A 17,426-nucleotide genomic window follows, 5' to 3' on the forward strand; every position below is an offset into this window, starting at 1 on the left:
TAGGTGGCCCTTTTGACCCTCTTTGCAGGCGTGCAAAATCAAGTCAAAGAAGCCCAAAACAAAGAAAATACATCCCCCTTACACAAGTCAGCTGGTAATGTTTACAGATATTCTGGCCACTCCCTCACAGTCACATGCCACTCAAGACAACCCTAGCCACTCCCTCACAATCACATCCCACTCAAGATACAATGCAGTGACCACCTCACCTCCAGAAACAATGTAACGCAAATCATCCCTTAACGGTCAGATCTGGTGTGAGTTGTTTCTTTTTGTAACTATAGGGTGCAGTCAGAATTTCAACTGAATGTTCCAATTGACTTCTGAATACGTGATGATGATTCAAATGGCTCTGAATGGCAAGGAATGTGGGAATGTAAACCTCCCACAATCCACCTATAAGGCAAAGACACACCGTCCTACCCCCAGGGCACTCAATTTCTTGCAGGCCAGCAGATCAAATTAACTCTTTAATATCATACTTGGATTTTATCTTAGAAGTTGGAACAATTGAAGCATCATGAATGTTTGGGGTCAATCTCCCACTGAAGCAGGATTTTAATTCAACTTTTAGTAGCTGTTGGGGCTCGGAAGGAGCCCCTGCGGCAGCAAAACAATCAAGTTCTCTCTTTCTCAAAATTTTCTCTTAATGATCTTTCCTCCCTGGACTGTTTAAGAAGGGTGGCAAGGACAAGCCAGGGAACTACAGACCAGTGGGCCTGACGTCGGTGGTGGGTAAGTTGTTGGAGGGAATCCTGGAGGACAGGATGTACATGTATTTGGAAAGGCAAGGTCTGATTAGGGATAGTCAACACGGCTTTGTGTGTGGGAAATCATGCCTCACAAACTTGAGTTTTTTGAAGAAGTAACGAAGAGGATTGATGAGGGCAGAGTGGTGGACGTGATCTATATGGACTTCAATAAGGCGTTCGCTAAGGTTCCCCATGGGACACTGGTTAGTAAGGCTAGGTCTCATGGACTATAGGGGGAAGTAGCTACTTGGATACAGAACTGGCTCAAAGGTAAAAGACAGAGGGTGGTGGTGGAGGGTTATTTTTCAGACTGGAGGCCTGTGACCAGTGGAGTGCCACAAGGATCAGTGCTGGGTCCACTACTTTTCGTCATTTAGACAAATGATTTGGATGTGAGCATAAGAGGTATAGTTAGTAAGATTGCAGATGACACCAAGGTTAGAGGTGCAGTGGACAGCTAAGAAGGTTACCTCAGATTACAACAGGATCTTGATCAAATGGGCCATGGGCTGAGAAGTGGCAGATAGAGTTTAATTCAGATAAATGCAAGGTGCTGCATTTTGGGAAAGCAAATCTTAACAGGATGTATACACTTAATGGTAAGGTCCTAGAGCTATGTTGGTTCATAGCTCCTTGAAAGTGGAGTCACAGGTAGATAGGATAGTGAAGAAGGCATTTAGTATGCTTTTCTTTATTGGTCAGAGTATTGAGTACAGGAATTGGGAGGTCATGTTGCAGGCTGTACAGGACACTGGTTAGGCCACTTTTGAAATATTGCGTGGAATTCTGGTCTCCTTCCTTTGGAAGGATGTTGTGAAACTTGAAAGGGTTCAGAAAAGATTTACAAGGATGTTGCCAGGGTTGGAGGGAGAGGCTGAATAGGCTGAGGCTGTTTTTTCCTGGAGCTTTAGAGGCTGAGGGGTGACCTTATAGAGGTTTATAAAATCATGAGGGGCATGGATAGGTTAAATAAATAGTCTCTTCCCTGAGATGGGAGAGTGCAAAACTATAGGGCATAGCTTTAGGGTGAGAGGGGAAAGATTTAAAGAGACCTAAGGAGCAATTTGTTTGCGTAGATTGTGGTAGATTATTTTGGTATTTTTTATATTTTATTATAATTTGGTAGATTATGGAATAAGCTGCCAGAGGTAGTTGTGGAGGCTTGTACGATTGCAACATTTAAAAGGCATCTGGATGGGTATATGAATAGGAAGGGTTTGGAGGAGGCAGGTGCTGGCAGATGGGACTAGATTGGGTTGGGATATCTGGTCAACATGGACGAGTTGGACCAAAGAGTCTGTTTCCATGCTGTACATCTCTATGACTATATGACTGGAGAAATATTGCATGTGAGACAATATATTTTACTGAATTTGCCCTTGTCAAGCATGTGTTTATGGGAATGTTACTATCTTGGAACAGTTAATCAATGGTAGAAATACATTTATTATCTTAAGTATTTTGATGGATTTACAATTAAACTTTCTTTTATTCTAAATGTCTGTATTTTAATTAGAGTGTAAGAATAAAGTTTACTTTGTTTCAAGCCTGGTAGTTTGACCAAGCAAATTGCATCTCGAACACAACACCTTGCACTTGTCTTTTAAAATAAGAAAATAGTGGAATCTAGGCTATCTTCTTAATATATTTTGAGGGAGTTTGGTCTGGTTTGTAACAGCAGCACTAAGTTGTCTTCTTTAAGCAGACCAAGGAGGTATTTCTAGACCTGTTTTGAGGCAGATTCACCAGACATGAAACATTAACTCTTATTTCTCTTCACAGATGCTGCCAGACCTGCTGAGCTTTTCCAGCAACTTCTGTTTTTTGTTGTTGTAGGTATTTGGGGTCTGTGATTCTCACTAATTTTGTCCATTAAGGTATTAGTGGAACTTTCCAACTCCAAATGTGACTGCCAATTCTTTTTTCTCTATCTTTGCATTAGCCAAAGTCCTGGATGCATACACTATTGGGCATTCCTCTCCACTGGGTCACCTATGATCTAATACTACTCAATGCCATACAGGGAGGCTTTGCATGTCAATACCAGATGTTTCTTGAGATCAGAATGAGACAACACCTTACAGGATGACAGCCATTTCTTTACTTCACTGAAAGCTAGGACTTGTCTATGTGACCATTTTCAAGATTGACCACTGTTTCAGAGTTAATGCAAAGGTGCCAGGATGGAGGACAGGTTACATAAGAACCTCCCAAAATAATTTTCCAGTCCAAGAAATGACCTAAGCTCCTGTACTGATGTGGGAGTCAGAGGCCTTTGACTGCCCTCACTTTATCTTCCAACGGGTTTAACCTGGTCTTATAGACTCTGTGACCCAAGTAGGTCACTTAGGGGTGGGAAAGTTTATAGCTTTAAAACTTGTCCTTAAACATATCAACTAAAATGTAATTTTGAATTATAGAACACATTTGCTGCACACTAGAAAACAGACAGGCAGGGAGGGTAAGACAATTAAGAACATTTGCCTTAACATCAGTGAACCTGTATAAACAGGACACCAAGTGATAACATTCACAGCTGTACCTTTGTGAAATTAATAACAATGCTTGATTCTGAACTCGAAACAAAACTCTGCATCAATTAACTTCTGTCCTGAATTATTGTCCTGCTCCTTGGATGCTGCCTGACCTGCTGTGCTTTTCCAGCAACATACTCTCATCACTTCACTATTATCTGTCTAGTTCAGAACATGCAGTGCTTTTGTTAACTTTTTGTGTTTGTGACAGTACAGCCTTCGTAAACCTGTATATAAGGGTAGTCTATTTGAGATAGTATAACGAAGTAGCCTGCCAGGGCTCTTGAACAGCCGATGTTCTACTCTCCTGATTTATTAGAATGCAGTTAGCTTGGCTTATAGATATCAGTGTTATGTTGTAACAGTGATGCTATTAGTAAATGAAGGGGTTAATTAAAATTAAACTAAACTGTCTGTAAGAGTATTTTTATATTCCAGACTACCAAAGGTACAATCTCCAGGACAAACCAAGAGTGACTTACAGGTTGAGTTCTTAAGGAATTCTTTGGACCGTTTCAAAGCTGTACTTTATCTACTGCCTAGAACACAATTTCACAATTTTCCCTTTTTAGGTGTACAGGCACACCCGCTTTGGAAAAATGCCTTAGGACTATATCCAAGTTCTCTAAGTGTTCCTTGTTAATTTTCCCTGTCTTTAGAATGTCATCTACGGAAATGACAGCCTGAGCAGGACCTTTTAAAATGTTCTCCAAACTCAGTCGGACTGATAAGGATATCTACTTCCATCAGAATATCCTATAACTCGTGCTCCACTTGCCGCATTTACCAATGATAAAGCCAGTTAGGCTTCAGCCAGTAGGCATTTTGCTTAGTTATATGATTAATCCCACTCTCTTGCACTGAAATACCTCAACAGAGATTGTTATCTATTCACCAAGTTGCTCTTTATTTCCACATGAACAGTCACTGACTTTAGTACAGCCTCTTCAGAATCAGTTATCATTATGTCTGTATCTCTGACACTCCCCTTTTTATCTGACAGCCAGGGATACCCCGATTGGACTAGATTAACAGCCCCAATCAGAGAACTCATATTCTATGCTGTCCAACTGACCTTGTTACAATCAATATACAAGATAGGAACAGAACCCTTGGCCCACCAAGCCTGTGTCAATTCCTAATCCTTATTTTATACTTCTATAGCTATGCTATCTATTGCAGTATCTAAACCTCTATAGACATCAAATTCATGCATGTATTTATCAAGATATGGCTTATTTATTGCTAACATGCTTGCTTCTACCACTTCCTCTGGCAGTGGGTTCCAGGCTTTTGTGTGAGAAGTTTTTCCTGCACTTCTCTCCTAAACTTTCTACCTCTCACCTTGAACCTGTGCCCTCTTGTCGACCTTTTCACCTGGGAAAAAGCCTCAACTATCCACCTATCTATGCCTCTCAATTTTGTCGACCTATTAGGTCACGTGTCAGGCTCTATCTTTCCATTGCAAATAATCCAAGTTGATCTAACCTCTCCTCATAACTAGAACCCTCCAAACCAGGCAACATCATGGTAAACCTTCTGTGCACCCTCTGCAAAGCATCCATGTCCCCCCTTTTGGTAGTGTGGCGACCAGAACTGTATGCAACATTCCAAACGTAGCCTAACTAAAGTTTTGTACAGCTGTAACATAACTTGCCAACTTTTATATCTGATTTTCTTACTGATGAAGGCAAGCGTGCAATATACCTGCAGAACCAAAACAGAATTTGCAATATTCTGATGTTAATTCGCAAACAATACACAATATTTACTTTAAAACTTGTTAAAAAGATATCAATACATGTTAGTTTCTTCCCCATAATCATAATTTGTATATGTGCTCGTCTCAAATGAAGAGCAGAGGATGCTCATTGTGATTAAATTTCATGTGTGCAAATCAATGTTGACTTTTTTAAAAAATTGAATCTCATTCCCTATTGTCACCATTTTATCATTATGGATCCATTTTCTCTGTACTCCATTCTAAGTGCAGCCTGCAGCTTTTGGTGGCTCCCTTTCCTATCACACCATGTCATACCATCTACCAACTTCCATCCAAAAGGAAATAAGGGTGAGATAGAAACACACAGAAGTATAATGGGTAAAAAGGAGCTTAAAGGAGAAAATGGGAGCAGCAAAGCACTTTGAGAAGTAGAAACAAGTAGTAGCAGGGTTGGATGGGGAAGGCGGGGCAGAGGCTCGCACACAGTGTGCTGCTGCCTAGTCTCCTGAACGGCGAGCGGACTTAGCAAGTGCTTGCTGTGTCAATGCCATTGAACTGATTGGGGGGTAGGGGGAGGCTTCAGTGATACTGCAGGTCCCTTACACACAACTGTGTGTCTGCTCAGAAACAAACCCTGCGACAGAAAGAGGGAAAAAGGCAGGCAGAGCAAGGAAAAAGAAAACTTCAGAAAATTTTGTGCCCCAGAGAAGAGGCATTGAATCAATTAACCAAATAATCAATTATCTGAATGAAATACTGCCCACCCATCTCATTCGGATAATTGAAATTCCTCTGTAAATAGATAAAGAGACAGTGTTTTTGTTTATTTAAAATCACAGTAAATACAGTAAAATACAATGAGAAGCTTCAACAATCACCACAATCCAGCACCAATCTGAACAGGTGAAGAATAAAAAGGATACAGTTAATATTGGTGTAACACAGCACAGGTAGTTCCGTTCTTGTGCAATCCCACATGTTATAAGAAAATTGTGTAATAGCAGCACAATTTAAACTAATAGGGCTGGAATTGCATAATAACGAATACATGCTTTGAAAGTTTGCGCTTTAGAAACAGTTTCCCCAAGCATCAATCATGTTATAGTGAATTTCTGTTAACAAAACACATTATAGTGGAACGGCCTGTAAACAATATAACTGAAGGGGAGTCTTGAGCCAGCTCTCCAACTATACCTACGCCGCCATCCCTCCTTCACTGTCTCTCTGTTGCCTGCCCTTTGCAATTGAATCTACCTCACTGACACTGTTGCCAGATTCCATGATGAACCCAAGCTCACCCCACAACCAGGAGACCCTGGCTCTGCTGCCCCCTCAATGACACCAGGAGTCCCATCTCCAGGCATACCATGCTGCAGCTGCCATCTTGCCAATGACAGGAGTATCTGCTCTGGACCTACTGCAACCAGGAATCCCTGGCTCCTCTACTAGAAAGGGGTGACACCGACACGTCAAGAGTTCCGCTCCAGCAACCCTCCTGAGATGTAGCCTTAACAATACCACCATCTTGAAAAGTCTGCTGTCACCTTTGATGGCTAGAGGAACTTCGCCTCCACTGCTGCCTCCTGCCCCAAACTGCCTGTTTCTGCTGCCACTGTCATTGCCTCCAATCGCAATGAGGAGCTGTGTCCATTGTTGCATCCAACCAGTGGGAGGAGCCACCATTCCACACACGGCCTGCTTTAGCTGCTACATTGATTTCGCCGACTAACATGCTGCAAAAGGCTCCAACGAAAGGTAACAAAAGAAAAGAAGAAAAAAATGTTGAAGTAAAAAGGAACAAAAAACAAAGCAGGCATGCAGGAACAGATAAGCCCAGGCCAAGAGCCTGCTTGCAATCCTGCTATTCTGCCTCCATCTTGAGCACTTGACATTCAATTTTTTTGTCACGTTTTAAGTTTTCATATTTGTAACAAGACTGATGTAAACCGTCAGAGTGTAATTACACCGACCCATTCAAAGACATGGCAGCACTATCACTGACCAAACAAGAAATACAATTACTGTGTGCCAAGTATACAAGCAGATTGTTTGTATTACAGATGTAGAATTAATATTTATTAAGGGGCAGAATATGACTTCAAAACAGGTTACACCTGCAGGCCTCCTAACCCGGTTTCATCTGAAAACCATAACCCGATGTCATGGTAATTCGGACTTTGTCCATACCAGTCCAACACCAGCATCTCAACATCACATTGCTCTGTCATTCAATAAGTTGATCTGATAATTACAGATGTCATTTTTCTGCCTTTTCCCAATAACCCGTGATTCCTTTACAGCCTTGAATATACTCAATGACCTAGGCTCAACAGGCTTTGTGGTAAGGGATTCTACAGATTCACAACCCTTTAAGATGAAATTCCACCTCATTTGCCTTAAATGAGCAACCCCTTATTCTGACAGTATGCTCTCTGGTCCTCGACTCTTCCACAAGGTGAAAAGCATTTCTGCATCTACTTTAAATCGTCTAAGAATCTTGTATGGCTCAATAAGGTCAGCTCTCATTCTTCTATATTTCAACATGTACAGGCCCAATCTACTGAAACTCTCCTCATAACAGTCCTTCCATACTTGGCAGCAGCCTAGCGAACCTTTGCTGCATTGCTTCCAGCGCCAGTATAACTTTTTTTAGATAAGGGCCCCAAAACTGTTCACAACATTTCAGCTATGGTCTGCCCAGTAATTTGTATAGTTTTAACAAACCCTCCCTACTTTTATATTCCATTCGCTTTGAAATAAAAGCCAGCATTCCATCTGTCTTCCCTATTACCCAGTGAACTTGGAATTTTTGATTCATGGTCAAGGACTCCCAAATCTGTTGAGAGCAAACTTTCTGCAGCTTGCTCTCTTTTAATAGTATTCATCTCCCCTTTTATTCCTGCTAAAGTGCGTAACCTCACATTTTTCCACATTATTTTTCATCTGCCAAGTTTTTGCTTACTCACTTAATCTGTCTATATTCCTATGCAGACTCATTGTCACTTGCCTTCTCACCTATTGTGGAATACTTTCTGTGTGCTAACAGACGGTGGTGTGTAGACAGTAGGGAATCAGAGAGCCAATCAAGGTCTTAGACAATCTGACTTTTCCCCAGTCCCCAGCTCCACCGAGTCACGACTCCTTGCCTCTGGTGAGCGACAATTCCGCCTTTTCCGCCTCTGGTGAGCGATGATTCCCAGCCAGGGAGCCAGGGAGATGTAACTCGGAAGATGGACGAGGGAGATCCAGTGGATGTAGTGTACCTGGACTTTCAGAAAGCTTTTGATAAAGTCCCACACAAGAGGTTAGTGAGTAAAATTAGGGTGCACGGTATTGGGGGCAAAGTACTAGATTTGATAGAGAATTGGTTGGCTAATAGGAAACAAAGGGTAGTGATTAACGGCTCCATTTCGGAATGGCAGGCAGTGACCAGTGGGGTACCGCAGGGATCCGTGCTGGGACCGCAGCTTTTTACAATATATGTAAATGATATAGAAGATGGTATCAGCAATAACATTAGCAAATTTGCTGATGATACAAAGCTGGGTGGTAGGGTGAAATGTGATGAGGATGTTAGGAGATTACAGGGTGACCTGGACAAGTTAGGTGAGTGGGCAGATGCATGGCAGATGCAGTTTAATGTGGATAAATGTCTGGTTATCCACTTTGGTGGCAAGAACAGGAAGGCAGATTACTACCTCAATGGTATCAAATTAGGTAAAGGGGCTGTTCAGAGAGATCTGGGTGTTCTTGTCCACCAGTCAATGAAGGCAAGCATGCAGGTACAGCAGGTCGTGAAGAAGGCTAATAGCATGCTGGCCTTCATAACAAGAGGAATTGAGTATAGAAGCAAAGAGGTGCTTCTGCAGCTGTACAGGGCCCTGGTGAGACCATACCTGGAGTACTGTGTACAGTTCTGGTCTCCAAATTTGAGGAAAGACATTCTGGCTATTGAGGGAGTGCAGCGTAGGTTCACGAGGTCAATTCCTGGAATGGCAGGATTGCCTTACACGGAAAGACTGAAGCGACTGGGCTTGTATACCCTTGAGTTTAGAAGACTGAGAGGGGATCTGATTGAAACGTATAGTATTATGAAAGGATTGGACACTCTGGCAGGAGGAAACATATTTCCGTTGATGGGGGAGTGCCGAACCAGAGGACACAACTTAAAAATACGGGGTAGACCATTTAGGACAGAGATGAGGAGAAACTACTTCACCCAGAGAGTGGTGGCTGTGTGGAATGCTCTGCCCCAGAGGGCAGTGGAGGCCCAGTCTCTGGATTCATTTAAGAAAGAATTAGATAGAGCTCTTAAAGATAGTGGAGTCAAGGGATATGGAGATAAGGCTGGAACAGGATACTGATTAGGAATGATCAGCCATGATCATATTGAATGGCGGTGCAGGCTCGAAGGGCTGAATGGCCTACTCCTGCATCTATTGTCTATTGTGCGTTATCTACAAACCTGGCCATAGTGCACACACTTTCTATATTCAAATCATTAATAAATATTGTAAATAATTGTGGCCCCATCACTGTGGTACATCACGAGTTACAGGTTGCTATTGGAAAATGCCCCCCTTACTCCAACTCTGTCTTCTACTACTTAAGAGTTATTCTGGTTTGTCAGGCAAAATTTCGCCTTTATCCCTGTAAAGAACAGAAAAAATGTAAATGCTAATAGTTCCACATATTTGTTACGTAATTTACGTGTGTAGTGGCACGGTGGCTCACTGGTTAACACTGTTGCCTCACAGTGTCAGGGACACTGGTTCAATTGCAGCCTCGGGCAACTGACTGTGTGAAATTTGCATATTCTCCCTGTGTCTGTGTGAGTTTCCTCTGGGTGCTCCGGTTTCCTCCCACAATCCAAAGATGTGCAGGTTAGGTGATTGGTGATGCTAAATTGCCCATAGTGTTCAAGGATGCATTAGTCTAGAGTAAATATAAGGTGTGGGTCTGGATGGGTTGCCCTTTGGAGGGTCGGTGCGGACTTGTTGGGCCAGAGGGCCTATTTTCACACTGTAGGGTTTTTAAAATATTATCACAGGATCATGACACAAACTTTCCCATTGAATTAGATCACAAGAGCACCTTATAAATTACGCTTATTGTAAGTGTGACTTAAAACCAAAAGATTAAATTCTCCTTTGTTTAGATTGTAGATCTGTGTTCAACAAACTCAGATGTGATGATTGGGTCAGTTGGTTTGAATGACTAGTTTGCATGTAGTGCCCATAATAGGTTCAATACCCATAGTGGCTGATGTCACCACATTAATGCCCTGCCTTCTCAAACTCACCCCTCATCTGAGGCCTGATCCTCAGGTTAAACTCTCCACCACAGACAACTAGAGAGGTACAGCATGGAAACAGACCCTTCGGTCCAACCTGTCCATGCCCACCAGATATCCAAACCCAATCTAGTCTCACCTGCCAGCACCCAGCACACATCCCTCCAAACCCTTCCTATTCATATACCCATCCAAATGCCTCTTAAATATTGCAATTGTACCAGCCTCCACCACTTCCTCTGGCAGCTCACCCTATACACACATCACCCCCTGTGTGATATAAAAATTGCCCCTTAGGTCTCTTTTATATCTCTCCTCTCTCACCCTAAACCTATGCCCTCTTGTTCTGGACTCCCCGACCTCAGGGAAAAGACTTTGCCTATTGATCCTATCCATGTCCCTCATAATTTTGTAAACCTCTATAAGGTTACCGTTCAGCCTCCGATGCTCCAGGGAAAACAGACCCAGCCTGTTCAGCCTCTCCCGGTAGCTCCAACCCTGGCAACATTCTTGTAGATCTTTTCTGAACCCTTTCAAGTTTCACAACATCTTTCCGATAGGAAGGAGACCAGAATTGCATGCAATATTCCAACAGTGGCCTAATCAATGTCCTGTACAGCCGCAACATGACCTCCCAACTCCTGTACTCAATACTCTGACCAATAAAGGAAAGCATACCAAACACCTTCTTCACTATCCTATCTACCTGCGACTCCACTTTCTAGGAGCTATGAAGCTGCACTCCAAGGACTCTTTCAATAGACAACAGACAATAGGTGCAGGAGTAGGCCATTCATCCCTTCAAGCCTGCACCGCCATTCAATATGATCATGGCTGATCATTCCTAAACAGTATCCTCTTCCTGCTTTATCTCCATAACCCGTGATTCCACTATCTTTGAGAGCTCTATCCAACTCCTTCTTAAATGAATTCAGAGACTGGGCCTCCACTGCCCTCTGGAGCAGAGCATTCCACACAGCCACCACTCTCTGGGTGAAGAAGTTTCTCCTCATCCCTGTCCTAAATAGTCTAGCCCGTATTTTTAAGCTGTGTCCTCTGGTTCGGCACTCACCCATCAGCGGAAACATGTTTCCTGCTGCCAGAGTGTCCAATCCTTTCATAATCTTATATGTCTCAATCAGATCCCCTCTCAGTCTTCTAACCTCAAGGGTATACAAGCCCAGTCGCTTCAGTCTTTCAGCAACACTCCCTCGGACCTTACCATTAAGTGTATATGTCCTGCTAAGATTTGCTTTCCCAAAATGCAGCACCTCACATTTATCTGAATTAAACTCCATCTGCTACTTTTCAGCCCATTGGCCCATCTGGTCAAGATCCTGTTGTAATCTGAGGTAACCCTCTTCGCTGTCCACTACACCTCCAATTTTGGTGTCATCTGTAAACTTAACTGTACCTCTTATGCTCACATCCAAATCATTTATGTAAATGACAAAAAGTAGAGGACCCAGCACCGATTCTTGTGGCACTCCACTGGTCACAGGCATACAGTCTGAAAAACAACCCTCCTCCACCACCCTCTGTCTTCTACCTTTGAGCCAGTACTGTATCCAAATGGCTAGTTCTCCCTGTATTCCATGAGATTTAACCTTGCTAATCAGTCTCCCATGGGGAACCTTGTCAAACGCCTTACTGAAGTCCATGTAGATCACATCTACTGATCTACCTTCATCAATCCTCTTTGTTACTTCCTGAAAAACTCAATCAAGTTTGTGAGACATGATTTCCATGCATAAAGCCATGTTGATGATCCCTAATCAGTCCTTGCCTTTCCAAGTACATGTACATCCTGTCCCTCAGGATTCCCTCCAACAACTTGCCCACCACCGAGGGCAGGCTCACTGGTCTGTAGTTCCCTGGCTTGTCTTTACCGCCCTTCTTAAACAGTGGCACATTTGCCAACCTCCAGTCTTCCGACACCTCACCTGTGACTATCGATGATACAAATATCTCAGCAAGAGGCCCAGCAATCACTTCTCTGCCTTCCCACAAAGTTCTTGAGTACACCTGATCAGATACTGGGGATTTATCTACCTTTACCCGTTTCAAGACATCCAGCACTTCCTCCTCTGTAATCTGGACATTTTGCGAGATGACACCCTCTGTTTCCCTGCAGTCTATATCTTCCATGTCCTTTTCCACAGTAAATACTGATGCAAAATACTCATTTAGTATCTCCCCCATTTTCTGTGGCTCCACACAAAGGCCACCTTGCTGATCTTTGAGGGGTCCTATTCTCTCCCTAGTTACCCTTTTGTCCTTAATATATTTGTAAAAACCCTTTGGATTCTCCTTAATTGTATTTGCCAAAGCTAGCTCATGTCCCCTTTTTGCCCTCCTGATTTCCCTCTTAAGTATACTCCTACTTCCTTTATACTCGTCTCAGGATTCACTCGATCTACCCTGTCTATTCCTGTCATATGCTTCCTTCTTTTTCTTAACCAAACTCTCAATTTCTTTAGTCATCCAGCATTCCCTACACCAATCATCTATTTGTCTAGATTGGACTGAGTAAAACCAAATGTCCATCTGCACACTTTGCATAAAGACACTCTAAGACATTTGAAATCATAACAATTTCAAAAATTCCATCGGATGATTAAAATGAACGTAATATCTCCAAGCAACATTTACCTGTGTGTAATGTCCACATGCTCTTTTTGGTTTACAGCTGTTTGTACTGTAATCATAGTCAGCCACTTCAGCATACCATCGTTTAATAGCATTCTTGGCATTGAAATTGCCTGTGGAAATATAAATGTTTTCTCCTATAGGAAAGAAGGTGGGATGCACTGTTCCTTTCTTTTGCAGGTTTGGATTATGCTTGAACAGGCACATTTTTGACCATGCTTTTGCAGATTTAGCAAGTGCTTCATCCCACGTCTAGATTGGGGGGGGGGGGGAAAAAAAAGAAAATTACAAAACGAAGATGCTCCTGCGGAGTGATCGTATTCCCATTTATTTGACTAGTAGCACCTTCTGATTTAATTGCTCTCCTGGCTTTTCTAAACTCTTCCCATCATGGAACCTTGCCTCTCCAAAACTAGAACCGAACTTTAATTGAAACGATCACTATTCCTACGATGGATGCCAAAGCTATCTATCGAAGGTGCGTTCATAACATGTCCATAACAGGTTCAGTCTCAATTTTTGGCGGCAACTGCTGAGAGCGGGAGAGAGATTCCTGGTGGGGCCATGGGGTGGACAGGAACGGGAGCATGTACCACAGCTCAAGAGGCAAATGAAATGGAACTCGGCCGTTCGGGTCAGTCTAACATCGGGTTCAAATCTGGATCCGGAACCTGGTTCTTTGCCCCACCCTAGTTTCATGGGGCACGGACATATCTTGAGGAGATCTCAATATCTTGAGGAGATCTCAATGTCTTGAGATGAAACCCACTCTAGAGACTCGAACCCAATACCTCAAAAGGGAAAATTTGGACATTTCCCCCGAAATGGGGAAACTTTTGTTTGCTTTTTTAAAAAAAATGCATTCTGAACATTCTTCCTGTATTGTTTTATTACGACAGACTCAATTATTTAAGTACGAGGCACGGATGTACGCGCGCGTGAATTCAAACCGCCCGGTTATTTAACGGTCGTTGGCGACCAGAACCTTCCCGTCACTTGTTCCTCGTGGTCACCGTCGGAAAGAAACCGTCCGTCCTCTCCCTCCTCACACCCAGTGACAGTAGGAAAATCGCCCCGGGACACAGCCCCGATGGAACCTATTCCCACTCCCGACCCATTTTACTTTTGTGTTTTTAAGAAACGGCGTCGTTCGGTGTTTCTGAGGCGGAAATTCAACCAACCATCGCGAACATGTCTTTGGCCGGCGGTACCACTTCCCCACGAAATTTGTTGTGCTGGTCGACGCAATCCTGGATGAAGGCCGGGTCGGTGATGGAGACGAGAGTGCCGAAGGCGGGCTCGTACGGGAGGAGGTGCAACCAAAAAGCCGCAAGAATCCAGGGCACCTTGGCGAATGCCATGACGGAACGGCGGCTGAGAGTGCTCCGGGTTGAAGGGCGGGGCATCGAGCGAGCGTCGCCAACTCCAGTCCTTGGACACACCCCGCCCCACCCCCCACGTCAACAAAGGTAGGACTTCCCGACTCCAAATATGACCAACCAATCTTACTTATCTACCTGTGCATATCTATCTCTGGCATTAGCTGAAGTCGTGGACGCATGCACGATTGGGTGTACCACTCCACTGAGTTAATACAACGCCCTGCCCGACAGGGAGGTTTCGCAAGTCAGTGTCAGAACTTGCTTGGGATCATTGTGTGCCAACACCTGAGAGGATGGTAGCTGTTTCTTCACCTTCCTGAAAACTATGGCTTGTCGATGTGACCATTTCCGAGGCCGACTCTTATTTTAAGAGTTGATGTAATGGTGCCAGGATGGAGGCCAGTTTATGTATGAATTTTCTGTAATAATTATCAGTCCAGGAAAAGACCTAAGCTATGGTACTGGCATGGAAGCCAGTGCATCTTTCATCGGTCTTGCTTTATCTTCCAACAGTTGTAACACAATCTCTGCTTCTCGGATGCTGCCTGACCTGCTGTTCTTTCCCAGCACCGCTCTAATCTAGACTCTTGTCGACACTGTAGCCCAAGTAGGTCACTTGTGGTGCCTGGAACACACATTTACCCTTTCTAAGGCATACTTCTGCCTGGGAGAAACGTCTAAGGACAATGACCAAATTCTCTAGTGCTGTTTATTGGTTTTCCCTGTTATTAGCACATCATCCAGGTAAATAGTGGCCTGGAGTAGCCCTTGTAAAATGTTCTCCATCATCCACTGAAAAATTGCTAAGGCTGACAATACCCTATATGGGTATTAATTGTAGCATACTTCTCATCTAACCGTAAATGCAAGAACCAATGGCTCATTTCAGCTTTGTGAAGGACAGCCCCCTGCTAGCTTTGCATATTTACCCACTAGGCGAGGGATTGGAATTTTATCCAGCTGCAAAAAGCAGTTTACTGTTTGTTTAATATCCCCACAAAAGCGAAGTGAGTATTGGATTTCATAATTAGTATGACTGGTGCTGCACATTCCACAATTTGGATTGGTTTGATGATTCCTTCGGTTTCCAGCCTTCTGATTTCTGCTTCTACTTTTGCCCATAAGGCAAATAGTACTGGGCAGGCCTTACAGAATCATGGAATTGCTCTCTGGTCAACATGCAAAGTGGCCTTGGCTCCTTTAATAGTCTAAAGACCTTCCTGAAAAATGTCCGAGAAATTAATTCTGATTTCACTCAGGCAGCCATCTCTAATCGAAAAATGAGCCAATCTAGGTGAACCAATTTCACCCCCCTCAAACTTGGGCTTCAGCCTTTCACTCCAATCAGTGGTAACTGAACCAGCTGCTTCTCATAAGAGACTGGATCCAAAGTTGTACCCTTTAATCTGTAGGGCTTCCCCAGTGCACATTCTCTGTCCAGCTGAGGTCTTGTGCAAAGTTAAGGGTTGGACTCGAGAGTGAATTTTGTTGAAGACTGATTCTGCAATCATCGAAACGGCTGCACTGATATTGACTTCCATTAGAATGGGGTGACTGTTTAACCAGATATTTATCTTGATTGGTTCTGATTTGGTTGTTGCTAAGCAATTTGACTGTTGTAAACCAGATGGAGGTGGACTTTCCAGGGTGTGTACTTCCTGGATACTGGCCTGTGAGTTCTCTTACTTGATTTAGAGTCATAAAGTTATGGAGATGTACAGCATGGAAACAGACCCTTCGGTCCAACCTGTCCATGCCCACCAGATATCCAAATCCAATCTAGTCCCACCTGCCTTCACCTGGCCCATATCCCTCCAAACCCTTCCTATTCATATACCCATCCAAATGCATCTTAAATATTGCAATTGTACCAGCCTCCAGCACCTCCTCTGGCAGCTCATTCCATACAAGTACCATCCTCTGTGGGAAAGAATTGCCCCGTAGGTCTCTTTTATATCTTTCCCCTCTCACCCTAAACCTATGCCCTCTAGTTCTGGACTCCCCGACCCCAGGGAAAAGACTTTGCCTATTTATCCTATCCATGCCTCTCATTATTTTGTGAACTTCTGTAAGGTCACCCTTCAGCCTCCTACGCTCCAGGGAAAACAGCCCCAGCCTGTTCAGCCTCTCCCTCTCGCTCAAATCCTCCAACCCTGGCAACATTCTTGTAGATCTTTTCTGAACACTTTCACGTTTCACAACATCTTTCTGATAGGAAGGAGACCAGAATTGCACGCAATATTCCAACAGTGGCCTAACCAATGTCCTGTCAAGCCACAACATAACCTCCCAATTCCTGTACTCAGTACTCTGACCAATAAAGGAAATCATACCAAACGCCTTCTCCATTATCCTATCTACCTGCAACTCCACTTTCAAGGAACTATGAACCTGCACTCCAAGGTCTCTTTGTTCAGCAACACTCTCTGGGACCTTACCATTAAGTGTACAAGTCCTGCTAAGATTTGTTTTCCTAAAATGCAGCACCTCGCATTTGTCTGAATTAAACTCCATCTGCCACTTCTCAGCCCATTGGCACATCTGATCAAGTTCTTGTTGTAATCTGAGCTAACCCTCTTCGCTGTCCACTACTTATAATTTTGGTGTCATCTGCAAATTTACTAACTGTACCTCTTATGCTCGCATCCAAATCATTTATGTAAATGACAAAAAGTAGAGGACCCAGCACCAATCCTTGTGGCACTCCACTGGTCACAGGCCTCCAGTCTGAAAAACAACCCTCCACCACCACCCTCTGTCTTCTACCTTTGAGCCAGTTCTGTATCCAAATGGCTAGTTCTCCCTGTATCCCGTGAGATCTAACCTTACTAATCAGCCTCCCATGGGGAACCTTGTCAAACGCCTGACTGAAGTCCATATAGTTCGCATCTACCACTCTGCCCTCATTAATCCTCTTTGTTATTTCCTCAAAAAACTCAATCAAGTTTGTGAGACATGATTTCCCATGCACAAAGCCATGTTGACTATCCCTAACCAGTCCTTGCCTTTCCAAATACATGTACATCCTGTCGCTCAGGATTCCTTCCAACAACTTGCCCACCACCGACATCAGGCTCACTGGTCTATAGTTCC

General features: G+C 43.5%; 1 protein-coding gene across 1 annotated transcript in view; it reads right to left on the reverse strand.

Annotated features, from left to right (window-relative positions):
- The window catches only part of LOC140457947 (GLIPR1-like protein 1), a 37,350-nt gene extending 22,993 nt beyond the window's left edge, over positions 1-14,357 (reverse strand). Inside the window, exons 1-2 of the mRNA XM_072551798.1 lie at positions 14,133-14,357; positions 12,955-13,203 (exon numbers count right to left, since the gene is read on the reverse strand). Of these exons, the coding sequence (XP_072407899.1) occupies positions 12,955-13,203; positions 14,133-14,357 (474 nt within the window). The remainder of the gene's footprint in view (positions 1-12,954; positions 13,204-14,132) is intronic.
- Between the last annotated feature and the right edge of the window lie 3,069 nt (positions 14,358-17,426).

This window comes from Chiloscyllium punctatum, chromosome 32, assembly GCF_047496795.1.
Source record: "Chiloscyllium punctatum isolate Juve2018m chromosome 32, sChiPun1.3, whole genome shotgun sequence".
Lineage (NCBI taxonomy): Eukaryota > Metazoa > Chordata > Chondrichthyes > Orectolobiformes > Hemiscylliidae > Chiloscyllium > Chiloscyllium punctatum.